Source organism: Crassostrea angulata, chromosome 7 (assembly GCF_025612915.1).
Source record: "Crassostrea angulata isolate pt1a10 chromosome 7, ASM2561291v2, whole genome shotgun sequence".
Taxonomy (NCBI): Eukaryota; Metazoa; Mollusca; class Bivalvia; order Ostreida; family Ostreidae; genus Magallana; species Magallana angulata.
The window spans coordinates 28,992,043-29,019,604 of NC_069117.1; the positions used below are offsets into that span (position 1 = coordinate 28,992,043).

At 33.3% G+C, this 27,562-nt stretch overlaps 1 protein-coding gene across 2 annotated transcripts; it reads left to right on the forward strand.

Annotated features, from left to right (window-relative positions):
• The first annotated feature begins 1,412 nt into the window (after nt 1-1,412).
• On the forward strand, nt 1,413-27,253 carry LOC128157128 (rhomboid-related protein 2-like). Of its 2 annotated transcripts, XM_052819526.1 has the most exons (11): nt 1,660-2,091; nt 2,230-2,241; nt 7,451-7,474; nt 9,739-9,894; nt 18,662-18,823; nt 19,765-19,919; nt 22,640-22,752; nt 22,875-22,975; nt 23,329-23,422; nt 24,278-24,373; nt 25,003-27,253. In XM_052819526.1, exons 1-11 carry the CDS (start codon nt 2,068-2,070, stop codon nt 25,173-25,175), a joined length of 1,110 nt encoding a protein of 369 aa, XP_052675486.1. In that variant the 5' UTR covers nt 1,660-2,067; the 3' UTR covers nt 25,176-27,253. The 2 variants fall into 2 exon arrangements, with proteins under 2 accessions (XP_052675485.1, XP_052675486.1); XM_052819525.1 differs by lacking the exons at nt 1,660-2,091; nt 2,230-2,241 and adding an exon at nt 1,413-1,589.
• The last annotated feature ends 309 nt before the right edge of the window (nt 27,254-27,562 follow it).

Below are 27,562 nucleotides of genomic sequence, written 5' to 3' on the forward strand. Positions count from 1 at the left end.
AGAACACAGCTTTTAATGCATGTATTACTTGCAAGGGTTAATTTTGATATTTAGTAATTTGTCAATCAAATGTGCAGTATTGACACTAAATTCATTACGCGCTTGTGTAGTATCTTACAAACAGGTAGAGAAGGGATTTTTCAAGCAAAAAGAACCCCACTGAATTAATTTACAAGTGTAAATTTAACATGTCTCAACCTCTTCGTCATATAAATTCGAATCCGCCTATTAATTATTATATCCTCCGCTGTATGTACCTGTTTACTATATTCTATGTTTGCATGTTAAATGAATCGTAATGATTATTGCATACTTATGGTAAGCATAAATAAATCTACATTTACATGTACATGTATTAGATAGCTGGGTTCAAATTCAGCGAGGTTTTCGTGACGGTGGAAATCCGTGGGAATGGTGACATTTTTGACAGATAGCGACACTATAGAGATTGTTTTAATCTTGAAAGCAGAGTATTAACCTGCGATTTTATTTTGCTGAGCTCCCCCCCCCCCCCCTCCACTGCTATTATGTTATGTATGTAACTTAAACCTTTATGATAATAAAAATAAATCGGTGATTTTTTTTTAAAATTCAGAAGATTTCTCTACAGGGATATACATGTATATCAAACCAATTTTGTAAAGGACGGCAATAATGTAACTTTGCTTCAGTCATAGCCTTAAAATAACTGTTCCACAAAAAATATGACGAACTGGAGTTTACTTACCATCTGTTTTTTGTCATTAAAAATTGCAATTCAAAATATACAAAAAATGCAGCTTATACACTGTATTTCTTTCTTTAATGTGATAAGAGAGAGAGAGAGAGAGAGAGAGAGAGAGTCCCCCTACATCATGAATAATTTTTTTTAAATTGTCCTTTATTTCTTTGTAGATTTTATAATAAAGTTACTGTCAATTGTGTGGACGCAAGGTTGAATGATATCAAAATGTTCTGATTTGGGGGGGGGGGGGGGGGGGTTAGAGACAAGCGGTCAGTTGATATGAATTTTATCCTAGTGAGTCATGAAACAGGTAGACGGGTGGCGCTAACATACTTTACTTTTATCTATATTGCTTATCACAGGTTCAAATATACTTTTGATAAATATCCATCCGCCTCTACATATGAATCGAAAAGGGAAAATGCAGTATTTCGTCCTTAATGTACCATATTTTAAAAGTACTTTCATTTATCTGACTGAACTATCCCACTACCTACTATAATACTTATAATACTTAAAAAAAATATTCAGCAACTAAATGAATGGTTCGAATGATTAAAAAATAATTAAATATTCAGATGATTTTACTGTCATATACTAAACTTTTCAGGGCCCTCTCTGTGTTATCAAATCATTTCCCGCTCTTTTCCCCAATATTGATCGCGATTCGGTTCACCGAACCGAAACAGTTCCGCGATCAGTGTGTACACAAACTCAGGTAACAATCAGGGAGAGGACCAGGTGAAAGTGAAACCAGGGAGAATTGACAGTAGTTGTTATAATGCCGGTGGAGGGTCGCAGGGACAGACGGGTGGGGTCTCGGGAAGATATTGCAATGGAGGAAAGGCGCAATGACCTAATCCGGGTAAGAAACTATGGAAAGAGAGAAAGTCGGGGGGGGGGGGGGGGGGTAAACCACAAAACAGCATAAATCGATGACATCGATCAAAAGATATATTCCCGTGTTTTGCTTTTTACTACTTGTGACAGATGTACAAAATGTGCTAGTCCATACACTTCTATGGTTATTTACAGGCGTTGTATAGGATCATCAGTTCTGGTGTCAAGTGAATGTGTTTATAATCTTTTAATCCATGATTACCATGGCTGACCAACCAAGTTTAACAAAATGTAACAAAAAAAACCCAACCGATTATATAAAGTCTTTGCATGCATATGCATATCAACATTCATCAATTATTTTACTAATTTATGTCTTTTATGTCATGCAAAACTTGAATAATACATGTACCGGTATATGAGTTTCCGAGTGGGTGGATTTTGGAATTTTCCCCTGTTGACAGTGTTGTTAAATGTGCTTTGATTATTCTGATGTATGAAATATGTCATCTAGACCAACTACTCAGGTAAAATTAAATAACGTGGTTGACAATGGTAAATGATTGTTTAGAAGAATATTTGAGTTTTATAATATTTGTTGTTGTAATAGTATTAAATTTTATATAATTTATTGGCATATCTTTTTTTTTTTAATTTGTACACAGGAATTAGAAGATGTAGGTATCTCCACAGGGTTTGCCTTGCATGTTTTGTTTGTTAATTTTGGAATTTTATTAATCCCCCAAAAAAGAGAAGAAATCTACTGTTTTATGGCCTTCCCATATTTGTTATTTAAATTGATACCTCTTTGTGTTTTACTAAAATGCACAATTGTGTAACAGTATTTATAAATAAATCTAATCAAAACATATTAATAAACCCTGACTGCACTGAATATTTTCACGAGCTGCTCTATGTTAAGCATGATTAAGTATATATACGCTTGCATTTCGATGTTATTATTAAAATATCACACACCAGGTGTACTAAAAACCTTGAAGCCTGAATCACTATGTATAATTGTATAAAAGTCAAACACTATGTACTTGTATATAATACTTAATAAAAGTTTGATCCCTGTCCAAAAGATATCAAGAAAGCAAACCCGGCTTTTAGGAAAATGACAATTAGATTTTAGATATTTTAAATGTTTTTTCAAGAAAAAAGTACCAGTACAGTTGTGTCGTGTACACTGTCATTTAATTAAGCCAGGCATTACTGTCTTTTTGCCCTTCTGGCTACAGTTTCTATACTAGTATAGCTTTCTCCTTACTTTTAAACAAGGAAAAGAAGCCAAAAGACTAAATACTGGCGATAAGAAACATCAAACATGGACATTTTATGAATAGATCAATTAACTCATTAAGTTCAAGATTGTTCACAATGACGGTAAAGGGGGGGGGGGGGTGGTGAATGGGTAATATATATTTTAAAAAGAAATTTATTACGGATATAATTGATATTAGAATTTTTGTATAAACTTTCTTGTAAAAAGTGACTTGAAAATTAGTTATGATCCTTTAATAGCTAGTTAAATCAAGGAAAGGGTAACATTGGGGTTCATAGTTTAACAAGAATTTATTACGAAAAATCAAAGATGCTTTAATACAATTTATCTTCATGCGAACATGAACAGGCCAAAGGATGAGGTCAAGGAAATGCCACTTTTTACAAAGATGTTTATTTTTTACCGGATTTTCCATAAGAAAAATCTATGCAGTTATTGAAATGGTGAAAATGGTTATAGGCTTGTGGCTGGCAAAGGGTTACACCCCTATTGTACAGATAACCCCTCCTACAGTTTTCAAGATAGGAAGTTGGTGATTTGCTAATCAATTAATTATACATATATCAGAGGTATTCCTAATTACTTGGATTTTAAATTTATGAAAAAAAAACCCAGCTGTTCAGCTGTTGAATGTAAGTCATTTTTTGCACAATATACATATTGCTAAAAGGGTCTCTTTTGTACAGAAAACCCTTTCCACAGTTTTCAAGATAAAAATTTGTTATTTTGCAGATCAATTGTGCATATATCAGAGATGTGCATATTACTTTGATTTTTGTTTCTTTATGAAAAAATACCATCTATTGAACTTATTCTTTTTTGAGAAAATATTGCATTAACAGTATCCAATTTTTTTGGATTGTGTTAATTCATCAATTCAGGTTTGACAAATGGATTATGGATACTGTTCACACAAAAGAAAACCTGGTTTGCTAGCTGTCACATTGACAGTTTTTTTGTTGTTGTTGAAATTCTGGAGAAGAAAATGGACATTTTAAAAATAGTGTCTATATCAAGGAAGCTGGAATTGATGAGTATTAGGATCAGTATAAAGTTCCTTCTGGGTCTGAAAACCCAGAGGCGGCAATTCCAAAGAATGGCCGGCCTATCGGTAGAGTGGAAGTAGTATGTAAGTACATAACCCCCAGAATAATTTAGATATTGCCAATCAGCATTCACAACATATGAGAATTAAGTCACTGTTACCTCAGTCCCTCACATAAATCTCTGAATCAATCTAATTATCTAATTATCTGACATTTTGATGAAGTATATGTGTACAGACTATACATGTAGTATAAAAAAACAACCGTAGATGAATAGATTCATATTAATTACTTACTCAGATGTGCCATTGATGAATGAAATTGTTATTTTTTTTTTTTTAAACAAGGATTTTTTTCATAATTAGTGGCATGTATGAATTAAGTCATCTGTACAAACCTGGTGTTTATATACTGTCTAAGATGTTAATTGTGCCCTTGATTTATTCCAGAATCATTACTTCATTACCTTAACCTTATATATTTAATCATTAATTTAGTATCACAATTACTTTGATTGTGGTTCAATAGGTTATCGTATGCAAAATTTAATTAACAGGTATATACTTATTGTTCTGGGATCGGATATGTGAAATAGATGTTCACAATATCTGATCCGATCAGCAATGTTTGATAATTTAACTCTATATTATAAAAAAAAAAAATTATTTGTACTATATATCTGCCCTTTAATATAGACAAATTTAATGAGTCTTTAAAGTGTTTTAACAATATATTAAAATATTTACACAAAAATATTAAATGAACTGCTTGGCTTAGTGGCTCCTAGGAGACCTAGCTACGACATGATAAAGGTTTAAATAAAAGGGTTCGAGCCACCAATCACACCGGTAAAACCAGTTTTAAACTTTTTGTCTGATTTGATCTCAACTTGTATATTTATTTCATATTGTATCCATCATGGTCAAAATTGCAATAACTTCATCAAATGCATGGATTCCATCAAAACATTCTTTCTATTTTATTTCATTTATAAAGTTTGAAGGATAAGATAACATTTTTATGATGAAAAAAAAAAACAGGATTGGATTACCTTATGTATCGTGTATAAATATGACATATGTTGATGAATCATCTGAAATAATGCATGACTCTCAGAAGACCTATTTTGTAGGAAATGACATGTACGTATGTCATATTTACGTCAACAGGGAGTTAATTATTAAATGAATTACTGTTTTTACATACGTAGCATCTATTTCACATCCTGGGTGCCCAAACAATAAGTATATATTTTGCATTTGATAATCTTTTGAACATTGATAACAAAGTAATTCTGGTACTAAATTAATAATTACATAATGAAGTAATAATTTTGGATAGGATAGGTAGGTGGAGGGGGATCAGAACAATTAAATTATAGTTAGACATTGAGGAAAAAATAACTACTTGATTAAATATATAATGTTATCTTTAAGAAGCTGCCTTTTTACTCGGCATCTAGCAGACAAACTTAAATTGAGTATGGATCGATTTATATAATATGACGACCTAAAGTGTATTCCTTTGCTTATCACCAGAATTGGACCTGAATATCTGTAACATCTCCATTGTCTACCTGCTATTTGGAAAGTACCGGTAGACAATGGAGATCTACCGGAGATCTCCTGATCACTGCACAGTAAGCATGCAAGCAAATTAGGATTACTCTTGCAGCTCTCCAATCGACCAAATACTCCCTTAGTGGTGTATTTGCTCTACCATTTGAATTTTGCAAAATGGTTTGGTGTTCTAGTATGTCATATGATAAAAGAGCTATAGGGCTCCCCAAGTTCAGATCACCTTTGATTCTTCCCGTAGAAATAGAGATCAATTCGTTAGTGGTTGTGGCCATGATTTTAGACCCAGCCGACATGTATATTCAATCTCCTTGCTTTAAATGAAGAGTCAGATCAGCTAGTATTTATTAAGAAATAGAAAATGTTCAAATTCCACATCGAAGTTTTTTTTCTCTGATCCCGTTTTGTCTGTCAATGGTCTGATTTTCCGTCTGTCAATTAACTTTTCACATTTTCAACATCTTCTCCAGAACCACTGGGCCAAACCTGGCACAATTAAAGCACCCACAGGCAAAAGGGGTTTTAAAGTTGTGAAAATAAAATAAAACGCCCTTTACAAGGAAGATAATTAGGAAGGTTGATTTTTTTCGTCATTCGTCATATATATGTATACCATTTTAATTTCGCAAAATGATTTGTTGTTCTAGTAGAGCATAATGATAAAAAAGGCTAGGGCAGGGTCAGCTCAGATCATCTTTGATTCTTCCCGTATAAATAGAGATTGAATTATATATTTTGTCCCAAGATACAATTTATGGAGCACATTTGGACGATTTTTAATAAAAATACACATACCTGTGAAAAAAGTGCAATTGAAATGGTTGAGAGGGATAATTTCCAAGATAATTTCATGGACACATTATATCATCTTTCACTTGGAAAAATTCACAGGAATGAAAAAAGATTCCTTACGGAGATTTATAATGGGGAATGTTTATATCTTTTTTCCATTCAGAATACACTCGGAATACATCGCACAATTTTACAACGTTATCATCCGGGCTTACTGCAATACAAAATCCCTGTAGACATAACATTTTTAAGCATTGTATTGAAATTTGATAAGCTAACGGGTGTTTCGACTGAGAAATCTTTGAAATTTTTCATACTTTTGAGCGAACATCGTTTGAATTTATAAATATCATGCAATTAAGCAAAATGTAAATCCAGGATATCTTGGGACAGAGTATAGATGGTTGTTGCCATTTTTTGACACCACATTTATATTAATCTCCGTTAAATGAAAAGTCAGATCTATTAATTATACTTATACATGTATTAAATAGATTAAGGCAAGAAATATCATAATTTTGATTTGAAAGAAGATTTGATGAGTATATAACTTAATCGTAGGCTGCCCAGCCTCATGAAATATTTTAATAACTCTAAATCTTGCCATTTAAACTCAGACTGACTAAAAAATATGAGTACATGTGGTGGTTATGATAAGGGAGTCTGGAGCTTCTCATAGAATCGGGAAATTTAATTATGACCTTTGGAAGAGGCTTTAATGCTAGGAGTGGACATGATAGTTTTGATGGAAGCAATGTAAAATTAATTAATATACTTACATGTGTATTTCACAATAGCTGCAGGTCTATTGCTCCAAGTCTGAAAAAATTCGGATGGATGACCTGTGAAGCTTCCAGGTCGACCATCCAAATTTTTTCAGACCGGGAGCTATAGACCGGCAGCTAATTTCACAAACATTCAACTCTACTGAAAATCTAGCTAATTCTTATGCTAATTCAGTGTTGATGTTTATGTACATGTATATTTACCATGATAATTCTTTGTACATATATTTCATATGATCATTTCAATTATCATCGCAGAAGGAAAAATGCTCACTGTATGTAAATAACTATATCATGTTATTATAAGGTAATATTTCATTTAAATTAAAGAATATTGCATTTAATACACAGGTATTATTAGGGAATATTAATGACTCTTCATTATTTTTATTCCACAGAGGTATAGACCTATGTTTGAGAAGGTGAGTTCCTTTTATACCTTTGCTCTTATTCTCTTCCATTTAAGTTAATTTCAAGGAAACATGCATGCGCATGTTAGTATACTCATGCAAGTACATCCCTATATATTCCAGCTTTCACACATTTATTATCACATTAATTTCCTCTTTATCGGAACATTTTTCCATACCTGCAAGTATCATTATCATCAATAAAATTGCAAAAAATATTTTTAAAAAGTGCATGATTTTCATGACCTCCTTTTTAGCTCACCTGAGCTGAAAGCTCTAGTGAGCTTTTCTAATCAAAATTTGTCCGTTAATTGTCTGTCGTTGTTGGCGTTGTCATTGTAAACTTTTCACATTTTCATCTTCTTCTCCAAAACCAATAAGCAAATTTCAACAAAACTTGGCACAAAGCTTCACTGGGCGCAAGGGATTCAAGTTTGTTCAAATGAAGGGCCATGTCCTCTCTAAAAGGGAGATAATTTAGAATTATTGAAAATTATTTCAAAAATCTTCTCAAAAAATATTAGGCCAGAAAAGCTGTAACTTGTATGGAAGCATCCTCAGGTAGTGTAGATTCAAGTTTGTTCAAATCATGGTCCCCGGGGGTAGGGCCACAATAGTGGAATGGATTTTTACATAAGAATTTATAGACAAAATCTTTAAAAATCTTCTTCTCAAAACTATTTGGACAGAAAATCTTAAACTTGTGTGGAGGCATCCTCAGATAGTGTAGATTCAAGTTCGTTTAAATCATGGTCCCCAGGGATAGGGTTGGGCCACAATGGATCAAGTTTTACATAGGAATGTATAGAGAATATATCTTTAAAAATCTTCTTCTCAAAAACTATGAGGCCAGAAAAGCTCAAATTAGAGTGGAAGCATCCGCAGGTAGTGTAGATTCAAGTTTCAAATCATAGTCGCCTGGGGTAGGGTGAGGCCAAAGTGGGGGGTGGATTTTTACAGGGGAATATATAGAGAATATCTTTAAAAATCTTCTTCTAAAACTTTTAGGCAAAGAAAGCTCAAATTAAAGTGAAAGCATCCTCAGATAGCGTAGATTCAAGTTTTTTCAAATCATAGTCCCTGGGGGTAGGGCAGGGCCACAATGGGGGATATATTTTTACAAAGGAATATATAGAGAAAATCTTTAATAATCTTCTTCTCAAAAACTATGAGGCCAGGAAAGCCAAAATTTGAGTGGAAGCATCCTAAGACAGTTTCAAGTTTGTTTAAATCATAGTCACCAGGGGTAGGGTGAGGCCACAGTGGGGGGATCAAGTTTTACATAGGAATATATAGAGAAAATCTTTTGAAATCTTTTGATCAAAAACTATGAGGCCAGGAAAGCTGAAACTTGTGTGAAAGCATCCTCAGGTAGTGTAGATTCAAAGTTGTGAAAATCATGATCCCTGGGGGTAGGGTGGGGCCACAAGAAGGAACTAATCAGCCAGGAAAGCCCAAATTTGAGTGAAAGTATCCTCAGATATTAAAAATTCAAGTTTGTTCAAATCATAATCGCCAGGGGTAGGGTGAGGCCACAATGGGGGATCAAGTTTTACATAGGAATATACCGGTATAGAGAAAATCTTTAAAAATCTTCTTCTCAAAAACTATTAGGCAAGGAAAGCTCAAATTAAAGTGGAAGCATCCTCAGATAGTGTAGATTCAAGTTTGTTACAATCATGGTCCCCAGGGTTATGAGGCCACAATGGGTTATGAATTTTTACATAGGAATATATAGAGAAAATCTTAAAAAATCTTCATCTAAAATCTATGAGGCCAGAAAAGCTGAAACTTGTGTTGAGGTATCCTCAGATAGTTTAAATAATTTTTTTTTCTAATTATAGTCCCTGGCGGTAGGAAATCTTCAAAAATATTCTTGGAAAGTTTTCAGTCTAAAAAGCAGTTACTTGTGTTTTGCAGGTTAAAGTTTGATGAAACCATGATTCCCTAGAGAAAAGTGGGACCACAAAATGGGGGGGGGGGGTATATAGGAATAGAGAAAAATCTTCTTACAGGTACAACAACAAAAGGGGCTTGGTATTTACCAAAAAATGTGTGGATAAAAATTGGCAGATTTGAAATTTTTCTTTAGCAAGATCTACTATACTTAGTTGTCAAGACATTTTGATTTTGATACTGTAATGCTAAATTGAATTCAGAGTTGAAGCTATTGTTGCTCAGGTGAGCGATGTGGCCCCTGGGCCTCTTGTTCTTTAATTTTATTGATCGACTTGCATGATTTTCCTTTGTCTTTATTTTTTGTTGACTTTCGGCAGCATGGCAGGCAAGGTATACCTCTACGAGACCTACGCGAGGAGTTGGAGGAGGAGGGTTTAACAGAGAGCATCGCTCCCGAGCGATTGGACGAACTTCTCAGACGAGCTGATGCAGATGGAGACAAACGAATCCGGCTAGGAGAGTTTGTTCGAATGGTTAGCAATTCTTTATTTTTGAATTTCAAATTAAAATTTTTGCATTCTTTGATCTCGCTGGTTTTATTGTTTCGGTTCCCAGATTACAATATATATTTTTATAGGTGCTCAACAGGTATCTATGTAAATAGATGTATAAAAAAGGCTGTTACTCATATATTTACATTCCACAGATATTTTGCATGAAAAGTGTGTGGAATAAGCTAATGCAGTTGTAACACTGTAACACACACAGGGTAAAAGTTAAAATGACAAGTTTTATTATGACGTCACAGACGTTGAACGCTGTAAAATGCAACGTCACAAGCACAAAATTATAGCTCACACTTGTGGTAGTTACAGTACTGTGTGTCTTCCATTTATATGAAATTACCCTTGGGATAAAATAGGATTTTTAAGGTGAGGCCATCCTGAAAATGCTGTTTGTTTGGAATTGCTGCCTGCCTGGGGGTTTCTAGAACCAGGAGAGAGGGAGGGAATTTTTTTTTTTTAATTTTCTAAACTTGAAGTTCAACTAATTAAGAATTGGTAAAAAATAAAAATCTCCATGATAAAAATATTTAATCAGCTGGGGGTATTTCAATGAGACAATTCCAAACAAAGAATAATCTTATTTTGCCTGAAAGATCATATTCACAGACAAGGCAAGAAGTTAGAAAATGTAAATCATTAATTTTTTAATAATGCACCTTACTGAGTTTGTATGCACACATGAATTCACTCCCAAAATATGTAAGGGTGACCTGAACTTCAAGCCAGGAGTAGCTTGATTTTAGCTCCCTGTGTGAGGTTTTCAGATCACATTTTGTCCGTCCTCGGTCTGTATACACTTGAATGAAAAATGTTGTCATGTGACATATGTAAAAGAGTTATGATAGTCAATGTATTGACAGGCATATCACTGTATTTTACTAAGACCCACCCATTATTTTCATCTTTATTCAAAAACAACAAATGGCTTCAAACCAGGATGATTTTACGCTTTTATATTTTCTTAGGATTAGCGATAATGCCTTTATCCCAGTAACAAAATGTGTCAGTACTATGGAAACTGTTTTATTGGTGTCATTTTTATTTACTCGTGTCTGAAAAACTATCAAAATTATGTGGATTCATATAATTCATTGTATAAAGAGGGGGCCCCAGAAAGTAGTTACAGCATATCATTTTTAGCTCACCTGAGCTGAAAGCTCAAGTGAGCTTTTCTGATCACTTTTTGTCCGGCGTCCGTCTGTCTGTCCGCCCATCACTGTAAACTTTTAACATTTTCACCTTCTTTTCCAGAACAAATGGGCCAATTTCAATTAAACTTCGCACAAAGCATCATTTGGTGAAGGAAATTCTAGTTTGTTAAAATGAAGGGCGGTGCTCTCTTTCAGGGGTAGATAATGAGGATTTATTGCAAATTTGTTGATATTTTTTGAAAAATCTTCTTCTCATAAACCATTTGGCCAGAAAAGCTGAAACTTGTGTGGAAGCATCCTCAGATAGTGTAAATTAAAGTTTGTTCAAATCATGGTCCCCCGGGGGTGAGATGGGGCCAAAATAGGGAGTCAAAGTTTTACATAAAATATATAATTATAGTAAATCTTAAAAAATCTTCTTCTCAGAAACCAATCAGGCAGGAAAGCTGAAACTTGTGTTAAAGCATCCTTATGTAGTGTTGATTTAAACTTGTGAAAATCATGACACCAGGGGTAGGGTGGGGCCATAATAGGGGGTTGAACTTTTACAAAGGAATATATAGTGTAAATCTTTAAAAATCTTATTCTCAGAAACTAATCAGCCAGGAAAGCTGAAACTTGTGTTGAAGCATCCTCAGATATTGTTAGTTAAAGTTTGTTCAAATCATTGTCCCTGGGGGTAAGTTGGGGCATCAATGGGGGGGGGGGTCAAAGTTTTACATAGAATATACAGAGTAAATCTTTAAAAATCTTCTTCTCTGAAACCAATCAGCCAGGAAAGCTGAAACTTGTGTGGAAGAATCCTCAGAAATTGTTTATTAAAGTTTGTTCAAATCATAGTCCACGGGGATAAGGTGGGGCCACAATAAGGGTTGAATTTTTACATAAAATATATAGAGTAAATATTAATATTTAAAAACCTTCTTCTCAGAAACCAATCAGCCAGGAAAGCTGAAACTTATGTGGAAGCATTCTTATGTAGTGTAGATACAAATGTGTGGTATGGTAGATTCAAGTTTGTTTAAATCATGATCTCTGGAGGTAGGATGGGGTCACATTGTGGGGGAGGGGGGGGGTGTAAAAATTTACATAAGAAACTTTTAAAATATATTTTTTCTAAAAAGCACTTGCCTAGAAAAGCTGTAACTTTACTGAAAGCAACCTCAGATACTGTAGATTTAAATTCTTTCAATCAAAATCTTTAAGCGTAGGGTGCATGGGGCCCTATTGGGATTCCAATTTTACAAAATATTTAAATTAGTCATAAGAAATGAAATGTTATGATATATAGTTTTATTTAAATGCAAAACATTTTGACATATTGCTGATTCTTCAAATTGTTTAGACTTTGGCCCTTGAATGATTCTTGGGCCACACAAGGGGTTCAGAGCTGTATGTAGGTTCATATCCCATTTATAAGCAATTGTTTAGGAATTTTTTTGAGAACTGCAATGCTCAAAATGTGATATGACTATAAAATCATCCTGTTAGAAAAGGGACTTGATTATAAACATAAAAATATCTAGGATAAAAAACAGACTTTCATTTATATAGGATCTACATGTATTGTACTACATTGTCCAGATAGTGTGTATTATGACTCCATTAAGCTTATTTTACCATACCTAGTGTTACTCAGGTTAGCGATGTGGCCCATGGGCCTCTTGTTTAAATTTTTTGTACAAACATTTAACGTTTAGAGATACATTTCTAATGATCAACCAAAATGTCAGCGTCAATCTTAGAATTAGAAGCAAGATACAGAGCTCACAATTTTGCTAGATTTTTCACTTTGTATTTCCTATTCAGCATTTAAAATGTAAACCAAAAATGGCCTCATATCTGTGTACACAGCTCTGTATCTTGCTTATAATTTGAAGCTTAAAACTCATATATGGTTAGTAAATAGAAATATGATATTTAATTCTGTTACAACTGAATAAACTCGAGGAAATGCTGAGCAAAACACATTGCATTAATCATGGATTACCCAAAAGATCATATGTACGAATTACCAATAGAATAAATTGTATTTTAGTACTTTGTTAATACACCAGATTTTGCTTATTTTGTGCAAGTTAACAGTCAACTGTCTGATTTACCAAAGTCTATGTTTAATTTGACATGCAAAATACAGTCAATGGTTCCCCAGGTCACAAAGCATAAAATTAATGATAAAAAATGAACAAAACCGTCAAATGTGAAAACTGTCAAAACTGAAGTATTTAACCTCAATTTACTTTACATAATCGGCACCAATGTATCTTGCATGTTTTAAAAATTCCCTTTGCACGTGAACTGTTGCACAACATTTGTCAGATCGACCTGTTTATCACACGCCCTACATGGCTGCTTTATAAAACATAGAACCTTCTTTTTCACTGTCCCGTTTTAGAAGTATGGAATACCGAACCCGAGTTATAATCTAATTGAAACACGCATTTCCTTTAATATTTATTTTTAATAGCTCAGATTTGAAACAGAAATAGCCCATAATTGTTTCAATTTATAATTTCATTTCAAGAAGGGTTTTTTATGCTAAATTATGCTAAATTTGACCCTGTAGTTCTTAAAAAGTTTACAGACGGACAGATGGACAAAATGTGATCAGAATAGCTCACTTGCGCTTTCAGCTCAGGTGAATTAAAAAGGGAATTGTAAGTTAAATGTGTACCCCTACCAAAAATTCAGTTAATATATATATGTCGTGCGTAGGATTTTCTTATTTTTGGAAAAATGGTATTACATATGTTAGTACCCAGTACTACAGTCCCTGAAATGTTCTACTTTCTCATTTTTCTGTGTGTTCAGGGTGCGCTCACAGTGAGCCCACGTACAGTGTGTTCACTTGAGTTCTCTGCTCCGTTCGTGCTCAATATTCACAAAGCACTCACCGTTTGCTCACCGTCCGTTCACAAAGCGTTCACTTTGCGCTCACCGTTCGTTCAGTATTCACCTATTGTTCAGTCAGATATTATATTTAGGCTTATAACAATACATACATGTATTTAATTTGTTATATTTTCCTGATTACTGACAAAATTCAGTGTTGTAATAATTTTCAAAACACTCTGAATAAATTGTTCATTTTGCGTGTACAAAGTGTTCATAAACCGTTAACCATTTACTTTGCGCTCGTGTTTGGACTCTGCGCTTGCTAACCGTTCATAAGCTCTCACCAAATCCCAATCAGTGTGTGCTCACCATTTGCTTAGATGGCCCTCACGGTTCACTTACCATTCAAGCGGGAAAAGAGAAAGTTTCAGGGACTCTATGCCATACCTTCCTGGTTTATAATTATTATTAAAACATGTAATATTTTTATCAAATTATAAATATCAGATGTCTGACACTTGGAATATCAGAATGATATGCAAAATTGATTTAAAATTTTGATAATAATGTGACATTTAAAAAATGTCAGAGATCATGTTATACAAAGAAGTACGGTACATGCATTACGTTCAAAATACCGGTATTTTGATTCTTAAAAGATTCTAAAAAGTTTCTAGTTTTCCCATTATATAAATAGTGGCTGTTTTGGAGGGTAATAGTTGAAATTCACACCTCTCGAAAACCACTGTCAATCTTCGCTTTGCTTTGATTGATAATGGTTTTTTCAGGGGTGTCTATTTCATTTTTTACCCTTCAAACAGGCACTATTTATTAGTCCCCTACCGGTTTTCACCGGAGGGGACCATAGCTTTCCTCTGCATCCGTCAGTCCATCTGTTTGTCCGTCCGTAACAAAAATTTCTGTCGCATTTATCTCAGCAACTATTTATTGCAGATGCTTGAAAATTTTAAACAGTGTTTGTTAAGGCATGCCATATCGTGGGATTTATTTTTGTACCAATCGGACGTCAACTTCCTGTTAAATGATGACTTTGCATATTTTTTAACCGAAATTTTCAAACAAATTTTCATCAAAGATTTCTCAGCAACTATTTATTGCAGATGCTTGAAAATTTTACACAGTGTTTGTTAAGGCATGCCATATTGTGGGATTTATCTTCGTACCAATCGGACGTCAACTTCCTGTTAAATGATGACTTTGCATATTTTTTAACCGAAATTTTCAAACAAATTTTCATCAAAGATTTCTCAGCAACTATTTATTGCAGATGCTTGAAATTTTTAAACAATATTTGTATAGGTATGCCATATTGTGGGAAATATTTTTGTACCAATCGGACAACAACTTCCTGTTAAATGACGACTTTGTTTATTTTTAGCAAAAATTTTCAAACAAATTTTTGTCCAAGAATTCTCAGCAACTATTTATCGCAGATGCTTAAAATTTTTACACAGTATTTGTATAGGCATGCTTTATCGAGGGATATATTTTGGTACCAATCGGACGTCAACTTCCTGTTTAATGAGTACTTTGTTTATTTTTAGCCAAAATTTTCAAACAAATTTCCGTCAAAGATTTCTCAGCAACTATTTATCACAGATGCTTGAAATTTTTACACAGTGTTTGTTAAGGCATGCCATATTGTGGGATATATTTTTGTACCAATCGGACGTCAACTGTTTGTTAAATGAGTACTTTGTTTATTTTAGCCAAAATTTTCAAACAAATTTTTCTCAAAGATTTCTCAGCAGCTATTTATCACAGATGCTTGAAATTTTAACACAGTATTTGTATAGGCATGCCATATTGTGGGCTATATTTCTGTACCAATCGGATGCCAGCTTTCTGTTAAATGTCGACTTTGCTTATTTTGTGTATTCATGCACATCAGAGCGGGGGTATCACTGGTGAGCATTGGCTCACAGATATATTGTTTACTTTTAAAGTACCTGTTAGTATAGTATATTGCATGAAGTCTTTGTGCTAAATTACACTACAATAAAATTTTGTGATAAATATTTAATTTAAATTGTTATGCTGTATCATAATTTTAATGACAAAGAAAAACAAAATCTGATTTCTAGCTGCTATCAATTGTCTCAAACAGTTCTATTTCTGCACAGATGGGGCTTCAGGATACACACAAACATAAAATTTTCTAAGACCTAAGAATATTTCAATTGCATAATTAAAGTAAAATTTCACTAACGTACCTATTTAAATATATGGAACCAGTGGGAGAGGGATTGGCTTCGTGTGTCTATACATACAATTAATCTGTGTTACGTGCATGTCCTCATGTCAATGTGATCATGCAATTTGTATAGCTGTCGGTTAAAGGTTTAATTCTGAGATTATAAAATATTTTCAGTTCACTCAGACTTTATGTGTCGATATATATACATGTAGTACTTTATAAATGGTGACTGGGGTTCAGAGCAATATTTAATAATTAAGCAGTAAATGCTAATTTTGGGATGTCATTGGTCCTATAACACACCAGGCCTTGCAGAAAAATTGAATACTGTGTGTTAGTACGGTATATGATAATTTGTCTTTGTGACCTATTGTGTTATAGGACTGGCAACATCCCAAAATAAGCATTTAATGTTTATATTTATATTTTTGTTAAATTCTTGCCTTGTCTGCAAACTGTGATTCATACCTCAAAATTACTGTATCATATCTTAAGGGTAGGTTCAAATTAAAATGGAAGAGCTACTATAAAAGCCACAAGAGTGAACTCTGAATTTTTGCCTGTGACGTTGCAATGCGACGTTTGTGATGTCATGATAAAGGTTGTATCATTTAGTCTTAGTGTTTTCATAAGAAATTTAACAGATTTGTAGATTTCCAATGCAAACATAGGGGGAAATTTACACTGAATGTCAAATATTGATTTCTTATGCTCCACAGGGACGAAATATTGTCCAACCAAAAAAAAAAGGAGTGCAACTTTAATTTAAAACCATTATTTTTATGCATAAATTACAAAACGGTAAAATATGAACGATATGAACACAATTCACAATTTTTATACCCCCGATCCAAAGGAGAAGGGGGTATATTGTTTTTCCCTTGTGTGTCTCATGTCTGTAAGGCCTAACAAAAAAAATTGTTTGTTTCCGCTTTCATGATGAAAAAAAGTAGGGTCGGTCGGTCGGAATTTTTTTTTTTTTTTTCAAATATTTTTTTCCCTTTAATATTGCAATATCCATACATGCCAGTTAGATACTGACACTGCTGAATGGTATAAAATGAGAAATACTTTTAATATCATTCCTGACTATTAAGCTGATCTTAAGAAAACACAAAAATGATATTATATATCAGATACTTCCTCTGCCAACGATGAGAGCATTATTATAATCTACAACACATGGAAACATACAGCCATTTTGAAACAAAACGTTTGAGTTACAGTAACTGCTTCAAGCCTTTTTGTGACCAAAATTTTGAGTAATTTTTTTTCCAAATCGGATAAAAACGAAAATAAACGATTTTCCATCAAAAATCCTTGAAAAAATTTTGAGTCGGGGGGTAAAAGCTAGGGTCGGTCGGGAAAGCGGAAACAAACAATTTTTTTCTTAGGCCTAACAAAAATTTCTGTCGCATTTTTCTCAGCAACTACTCATTGCAGATGCTTTAGATTTTAACAGTCTCTAAGGCATGCCATATCGCGGGATATATTTTTGTACTTATCTGACGTCAACTTCCTGTCAAATGACGACTTTGTTTATTTTTGACCTAAATTTTCAAAAAAATTTATGTCAAAGATTTCTCAGCAACCAGTTATCGCAGTTGCTTGAAATTTTAACAGACTACATGTATTTGTTTAGGCATGCCATATCGTTGGATGTATTTTTGTACCAATCGGATGTCAGCTTCTTGTTAAATGTTGACTTTCAATTGGATCACAGATATCTTGTTTTTTCTAAGCTCCATGCAATAACAACTACATGAGTAGAGCACAGAAAAACACCTCAAATGTTTAATTATCACTTGATAAAATTTTTTAAATCATGCAAAATTGGATTTCTTTCCTATAAATTAGTTACTGTTTAGACAACCTTAATGTCTCTTCTGTGGAGTATTTTGGGTATGTACCATTGAATTAAGGCTACCCAAAGTTAATTTTATACAATTAATGTGCGTCACTCTAAAATATCAAAACAAAAAGGGAGGTCGATAAAATTATAAGAAACATTAAAATTTTCAAATAAAAGATTTTTATTCATTTACATTAATACAAATACATTTACAGTCTGATTTATCATCTATAATGCATGTGCTGTATACATTTCTAATTTCTGCAGATTGCAGTACGTATTTTAGTAAAATAAATCTTGAAAATATCAAATGAATTAAAATATTAGTTAAGTGTTCAATTTCTCTTAAACCTTAAATCTAAGCCTTATCGAGCTAAACTGAAATCTCAACAGATAATTTATTTTCCTGTATTTATGAAAAGGGGGCACTGTCATGGACACCAAGATATATTGTACATTCGAGGTTGTTTTTCTGCTTATGGGAAAGGTCTGAGACAATTACGTTCTATGTAGAATTCATGAGATCAAATTGGACCCAGGTCCTCATTTTTGTAATGTAATATCTTAACTCTGAGGGCAAGTTTTGTAGGAATCTGGGGAATGATTCTTGGTTATATGCTGTAATTTTAGTAAACCATCACCATTTTATCTGCTTATTGCTTATGATTTGTGATGTAGATGTCTGGAGACAATGTGAAAGAGCATGAGAGAAAAAAGATAGGAGGTCTGCTTGGGGCAGCTATAGCCAACATTGTTCCACAAAGTATGAGGGAGGATTTCATGGCAAACTACAACTGCAAACCCCCACCCATTTTCATGATCTTTATCAGCATTGTAGAGGTATATAACTGTGAATTCCCTACCCATGTATATTAGTTTCATGATCCACCTTAGTATTGTAGAGGTAACCCCTTCCCATGTATGCATGTATTTATTTTTTTTAAGTTTTCAATTGATGGTACTTTGTATCAGCTTGAGACACCAATATCAGCCAGGGCCAATGGCCTGAGGGCTGATATTGGTCGAGGGCTCAGATACAGGGTGCAATATGGAAAAGGATATGTCTATTATTAGCTACTTTATGGATGCATGGCATTTTTGTTATTGATCTTCATTTAGAATAGAAGTAATGTAAAGAAATATTTTGGAGATGAAATAAACAATAAATTAATCATCTAATGAAGATTGAGTCTTAAAAAAATCTGTTACATGCATCTACAATTTCTAAGATGAGCCATCTCTCTCTCTCTCTCTCTCTCTCTCTCTCTCTCTCTCTCTCTCTCCTGACTGTTGAAATCTTGTCCCTGCTGTCTAATACAGGGGCCCCAAGAGGGGTCCATAGTCTAACATAGAAATATATAGGGGAAATGTTTTAGAAATCTTCTCAAGAACTACAATGCTACAATTTGTAAGATAACTATGCACAAGCATCCTCAAAAAAAGTAGATTCTAAATTTTTAAATCCTGACCCCTGGACCAATAATAGGGCCTTAAGAGGGAATCAAAGTTTAACATAGAAATATATAGGAAAAATGTAAGAAAAAAACTGAAATAGAATGATACTAGGAACTGTTTTTCAGGTGATGATGGATAAGTTATTAGTTTTGTTAATTCTAACACGTTTCACATTTTCATGAGAATGACAAAATTTTTGGATAAAGCTAGCTGCAGGTCAATAGCTCCTAGCTTGCTTGAAAAAAATTCTGATGTACGACTGATCACCCATCCAATTTTTTGTACAGGTCTGCAGCTATAAATAAATATGCTTCTGTGGTTTCCAGATAGTTATTTTCATTGTGTATGCTGAGGAACAGAAGTCCCGAGGTGTGGCTACCACAGCTACTTCCGGAGTTCCTCTTTACAGTCCACTCTTGTATAAACCTGACAGGCGTTACGAGGCCTGGCGATTTGTCACCTATATGTTCCTGCATCAAGGGTAATTACCAAAATAAGATTGATTTAATTAGTCAAAACATACCAGTTATGCTATTTTGTCATATCATTCATATTTATGTGGATGTACATAGCTTTTAGGTCACCTGAGTCACTAAGGTGACCTATTGCAATTGGTCTTAATTTGTCCGTTAAAGGGACTTGGACACGATTTGAGATAAAAAAAATTATTTTTATTTTTTATGTATAAAATAGTTTATTGGTGCATTTTAAATGATTGACCAAAATATTATTTGTTAAAGTCAAGTTACAAGCGAGATACAGAGGTAAGAATTGATTGTTATGTAAACAAAGCTCGAGTCTTATAGTTGTTTACAAAAAAGTAATGTAGAAAATTACCATTTCTTAGACAAAATGGCATGTAAATAACAATTTAAACTACGGTAATTAAATATCTTCTTAAATAATATTTTCAACAAAAGAAAGTTACATTGGATTGAAATTTACATCAATACAACGAATATGTAAAAAATGACAATATAAGAGTTTTGTTTACAAACAAAGAATTATAAACTCTGTATCTTGCTTATAAATTGATATTTGAGTTTCAAATTTTGACATGGCATTATAAACTTCTATATTTATCAGTATAAACATTGAAAATGGAAAAATAAAATTTGAAAATTTTAAGTCAAATCGTGTCCAAGTCCCTTTAATTGTTGTCTGTGACAGTTGTCCATGATGCATCGGTTGTTGTGCGTCGTGCATTAACAATTTTACATATTTAACTTCTTCTTGAAGTCTACATGGCCAATTGTTGCATTTTTGGGTGTGAAGCATTTCTATGATAAAAGAAATCAGACTCTAAATCTTGAAAATTATGAACGAGCGATGTGGCCCATGGGCCTCTTGTTATAAGGGAAATTGCTCTCATGTCAATACAGAGGTTAATAAACAGACAGCATTTTTTTTGCATGAAATGACCTTTTGATATATTGGTCTTAGATCTTGGTCATGCGTCATCCATTAATCATTATCCGTTAGCAATTTTACATTTTTAGCCCCGAGACGAAGTCGGGGAGGGGAGCTTATCTATACCCTGGCGTCTTTGTTGGCGTCCAGATCTGGTTAAAGTTTTTGTTGCAGGTCCTATATGCAAGATATTACTTGTCCTCGATATTACTTGTCCTATGTTCAACTTGCATGGATGATGTATCTGGATGCTGAATCTTTGCCATATGAATTTCAGATGCTAAAGGAGCTAGGTTAAGGTTTTTGGAGCTGGTTAAATTTTTAGGTTCAGGTGCCCTTTGATAACCATTTCTAAGTCACTACTAGTCCTAACTTGTCCTAACTTGTCCTAACTTCACCAAACTTGCATTGATGGTGCGTCTTATGATACTTATGCACTTGACAGTCTTGAATGCTGAATTTGAGCCATAGGTTTTGGATGCTGGATGAGGTTAAGGTTTTTGGAGCTCACAGTCGTCCAGTTGAGCACTCTTACAAACACATTTGTTTGTCCGTGGCAAAAGTTATGCATCTCAGGCGGTCTGGCGGATGGTTATTACAAACACTGATATAGTGAAAATTTATTTAATCCAAGGAAATTCATCTTTATGTCCACAGAAGAGAGAGAAGCACTGATTTCATGGTTATGACGTCCATGAAGCCTTCTCCTAAATTGTAAAAGTCATTACCTCTGGGTCAGGATGTCAGGCCCCTGGTTAGGGTCAATATGGTGCTTATGTGGAAATGTATTTAATTTTATGATATTTTCTTCTATACTTTCACAGTTGTGGAAGATTAGCTACGGTAAATGTGTTTTTAGGTCACCTGAGTAAACTAAGGTGCCCTATTGCTATCCGTTTTTGTCCGTCGTGGTGCGTCGACTGTATTGTGTTAACAATTTTACATTATTAACTTCTTAAAAACTACAAGGCTGAATGTTGCCATTTTTGTTGTGAGGCATCTCTATGAAAAGAGGAATTTGAATTGTGAAATTCATGGCTCTACCACCCCGGTGCGCCACCTGTGGGGCCCAATATGCAATGGGGCCCAATATGCAAAAAAGCCAAATTTTCAAAAATCTTCTTCTCTATACTCCCACACCTGTGAGGAAAAAACTGGTTGCATAGTTATGATGTCCATGAAGCCCTCTACCAAAATTGTGAAATTCATGGCCCCTGGGTCAGGGTTCTGGCTCTAGGGTGGGGTCAATATGGCCATATAGTAAAAATGTATTAAATCTTAGAAAATCTTCTTCTCTATTAACATATATATTTGTTAAAAACTAAATGCATGATTATGATGTCCATGAGGCCCTCTACTAAAATTGTGAAATTCATGACCCCTGGGTCAGGGGCCATGAGGGGAGGGGGCAATATGGCAATATAGTGTTAATGCATACATAATGTTTAAAAATTTTGAAACATGTGTTTGTGTCTGTCTGTCAGTCCATTCTGTCCGTCCATTTGTCTGTAACAAAAATTTGTCGCATTTTTCTCAGCAACTATTCATTGCAGATGCTTGAAACTTTAACACACTATTTGTTTAGGCATGCCATATCGTGGGATATATTTTTGTACCAATCTGATGCCAACTTCCTGTTAAATGTTGACTTTGCTTATTTTGTATATTCACATCAGAGTGGGGGTATTACTAGTGAGCTTTGGCTCACAGAAATCTTATTCTAATGTAGTTTTTATGCCCAAAAAAGTTGGCCTCCTTAACTCATTGACTAGCTGTTAATTTGTTTTCTAGATATATCCATTTAATTTCCAATCTTGTCTTCCAACTTCTGCTTGGTCTGCCTTTGGAACTTGTCCATAAATTCTGGAGAGTCTTCCTGATATATGTGTTAGGAGTTATTGCAGGTATTCAATTAAAGTCAAGATGTTAATTTTTCATGTAAAGAAAGATAACTCTGATAAAATCAAATGGAAGTCCTGATTATTATCATATTCATATATAGTACCGATACTACACTATTTTGTAGGTTCCCTCGCCCACTCTGTGACTGACCACTCTGTGTCCCTGTGTGGGGCCAGTGGGGGGTGCTATGCTTTGATTGGTGCTCATATTGCATCTGTTATAACAGTAAGTTTCCCAAAATCCTGGGCTCCACATTTTGCTCCAATTTAATTTAATATTCTCTATATTGATAACCGTTACATTTCATATACAATATTGCACTTAATTTGATCATGCATTGAAAAAAATAATAAACGTAAAACACTATTAAATACAATGTAATATCTTTTTCCTGCAGAAAAATTAAAGATTCTTTAGAATAGAAATTATGTTATATATAAATTATGTTATATATATATTCTTTTCAGTATAAACAATTTTAATAGCATATATTTGGTATAAATCATATACATAATTAAGAAAAAAGGTACATGTACATGATTGTGTATGTTATTGAATTATTCTTAAACTTTTTTCAGAACTGGAAAGAGATGAACTACAAGTGCTGTGATGGTTCTTTGATACGGTTTCTCCTGAGTGCTCCTGTCAGACTATCAGTATTTCTAGTGTTAGGTAAGTACAACCGCTGACAGCAAGTGATTTTTATTAAACATTCATATTAAATACTGAAATCTGATTGGTTTAGATGCAGTTTATAATCCGTTTTATGACCCACAGCATTGCAACACACTTGACAATGGATAAACAATGAATTTTTACATGCACGTTTATGTGCATGTACGTAGAATGCTGTAGAATTCATTGCATTCCTAAAGAAGTCAGTTGAGTTTTCTTTGAAATTAAGACATTCAGTATAATCAAATAAATAGTGCCTGTTTGCCAGCTATAGGGCAACAGTTGAAATTGACACTCCTCAAAAACCATTGTCAACCTCCGCTTCAAGTCAGTTGACAGTGGTTTTCTCGGTGGTGTCAGTTTCAACTGTTGTCCTCCCAAACAGGCACTATTTATAAAATAGTAAGTCTTGTACAAACCTGTATTACACTCAAGTACAATTCTAGCAGAGTACTTGCAGTTAAAGGCACTGGTGAAGATTTTATTCAGAGCAGAAGACTTCATTCAGTACGTGCTTGAGTGAACACGGGATTAAATTTAGGCATTGATCAAACAAAAAAGAAAAAATAAATCTTGTGCACTAAAAATTTGTGCCAATTTAAAGCAATTGCATTTGCGCTAAAATACATACTATTTATCCGTTTTTTTGGCGTGTCACAAAATTTGTAAAAACTGGGAAATTGTGTAGCATTTTTAATTTGCGTCAGTCATTTTTGCGAATTGAAAAAGTTTCTTATAGAAAAGAGATCGAAAATGAGATCATTGCAGAAATTACTGGATATACCGCATGTGCCAGATTTTTTGTTTTACAGTTTGGAAAGAAGTAATTTTAATATAGCTTCTCTCTTTCAGCAATTGGTGACACCAGTGTAGCTGTGTATAGAAGATTCTTTGAAGAGGGAGCTACAAAAATTGGTATCTCTGCCCACATCGGTGGAATGATGGCAGGTATAAAATCAATATTTGTATGTAAATGACAATATAATTAAAAGCCTTAAATTAAAACTATATCTGAGTGATTGAAAAAGCAATCTACAGTTGACCCTCAGTATCTAGAGCATTAATTGGTATTTCTACTATATTTAACTATGAATATGTCAAAGAGTTAAAAGACCTAACGGATGTTTCATTATCTCATCTAACGGTGTATATATCAGTCAATATTAATCTTGCTAATAAATTCTGAGATAATTAGGTTTGACAATATATTATACCCTTATAAAATAATTGCTTAAACCTAATAAGAATCAGTTTAATTTTTTATCATAAGGAAATAAAAAAATGTGTATCCTTGCAAATTATTACAAAATTGTATGAAATTTAAATGATTGAGCTTCAGTGTGATGCAGGTCACATTATAACAGAGGCAGCATATTGGTAATTTTCTAGCCAATCAAATCGCTAATTAAAACTTAGCTGCAATAATGTAGCCCTCTCCTGATTTTTCTTTTTTTTTTTTGGGGGGGGGGGGGGGGGGGAGGTAAACATCAGATATAAAAAATTAGAGAGGGCTACATTATTGCAGCTAATTGAAACTTGAAATAATATTATTTTCTTTAACTAATTTATTATTTCAGGCTTACTTGTGGGGATTCCGTTGTTAAAGAATGTGAATGTGCTGACCTGGGAGAAAAGGCTTGGTTGGGTCTCCCTTGTTGTCTACCTCCTGTTCACAGCTTTCTGCATGTTCTTCAATGGACTCTATACCGGCTATCCAGAAACGGACTGGAGTGACTGTTGTCCAGCCTGAGAGATGGAAGGATGTTGGATATACAATTCAAGGCTGTTAATTACATATTACCTTTTTTATTTTATGGCTGTTAAATACATACCTTCTTATTCAGAAATCAGATATAATTAATATTACTTGTATAGATCGGTACATTAGACTTCCTTTTTTTTTCAAATTGAAATCTTTTATTATATTTTTTTTACAAATGTTGAAGCATGCATCGATTGACACTGTGGTGTTGGTTTTATAATTGGTTAATTGGTTTTTTAAATCCTTGCTCACAACAAGTGCCTCAATATTGCTCATCATGTAAAAGGAGTCTAAAATTATTGTATTATTGAATTATTGTACTAATGTGTACTTCTATTTGAGATCTGTGATGCTTGGCATAATAGAAACAAGGGCAGGTGTAGACTTGTAAGTTTCAGTGCCAATTAAGACAGGATTTCTTTTTGCTCAATATTCATTATAATTTTTTTTTGGGGGGAGGGGGGGGGGGGGCAGATAAAGTTCATTTGAATCAATTCAAAAGTGTATAATTTTACATACCTTTTGCTGAAAACTTAATTATGCCAGTATTTAAGCTAGGTTTCAACATGATACCTTTATTATGAGCTCATATTTATTTATTTTTTATAAAGATTTTTGGAAGAATAATTACTTTAACCCTGTTCATGCAGTTCTCTTATGAATATTCCTTTAGCACTCATGACGTTTTCAAGTTTTGTATCATATTGCCAACCTTGCCTTTTTTTCTTCATATCTGAAATTTCTGACATGTAAGGGTTAATTTCATTTTTATAACTTTCTTTTTATTAAGCATGAGTGATTATATCATGCACCCTAATTGACAAGTGAAGATGCATGACCATTTTATATTACCTCAAAGTTGATTATTAATATATTGCATGGTTGTTTTATCATAAAGCAGGTTATTTTGAAATGGCAGAATGAAACAATTTTTCATTAATCAATTTAAGGTATCCGATCCATATTAGGACCAAATTTTTCCAACCTTGAATATCCATCATATATTTAAGACTTTGATATTTATTTAAAGCATTTAAGAGTAGAAAAAGATTCACCGAGAGAAATTTTCAAAAATATTATTAACTAAGCAGTAATTAATTAATTAAGATTGCATTAAGGTCTATGGAGACGAGCACATTTTTAAGATAAAAATGGAATTACTTGGAATATCAAAAAACGCTTTGGTGGAAAGATGTATTTTATCATAAGGATCACAAAAACTATTGAAAATAAATTTTATACCGTGCAGAATTTTTTAGAATTAATTTTTATAGAATAAAAACAAAGGGGGACAACTCTTCAAAAAAAGGAAAAGGTCATTAATTGGGACACATTCCACTCCTACATGTTGATACTTAAATAGGAAAATTATGTCCAAATATATTGAGCATTAGGCCCATACATATCTGTTATGCACCCAGATTCATTGAATCCGAGGCTATTATGGATCAGATACCTTAATTCACCAGTTCTTTTGATACTTTATTGTAAAAGTGGTTATTTACGTGTGGGGTAAATTTACATTAGATTGGCGGTCAGCTAAAATTAATCCACATAAAATACCCCTACTTGTATGTTTACAACAATATAAATAAGTGGTAAATTTATGCATAGTGTATTGTTTGACTTAAAAAAACATTTACTTAACCTGACCATCTTAAATAACCACTTTTACAGTAATATTGGCAATTTCCAAATTCTTCATATTTTTGGTGATTTGGTATTGATCATAAAAATTAGCAGAAATTAGCACATGGCTGACAAAATAACTTGCTTCACTTTATCAGATACATATGTACATGTTCTGATTGGTTGTTGAATGTGTTCTATTTTACTGTTAGCTAATATATATTATTTACTTGTACCGTACATGATGTCATGATCAATGAACATGTGAAAGATATACTTTTATTTTTTAATTAGCATTCCTACATGCAATTACAAGTTATCTAAGTCCTGGAACCTCTTTATACTCATTTTTTATAACATCATTATTTTCTACCAAATGTAATAATTTATTGTTTTTATTTAGGTTTGAAAAAATGAATAAAATTTTTTACATTAAAGTTGTTGAGATCTTTATCTGAAAGTTGTTATCAAAGATGTGTAATGATAAAGCATTTCTACTGCAAGTGGGAGGTCGATGGTTATATAGTTCCTTGGGACACAATTTAACAGAATGTGGTGGTATAGTTTCTTTTGTTTTTTTAATGCATTTCAACAAGGAAAATTTTGGAGAACCATCAAGTTCTCTCAAAAAAGAACTATATGATATTGGTCAAATTTGGCCCCATCATTTGCCATTTTTTAAAGTGTTTCAGGTACAATAATTTGTTATTTTATTTTTTAGAAGAGTTGACATAAGATATGTTTTT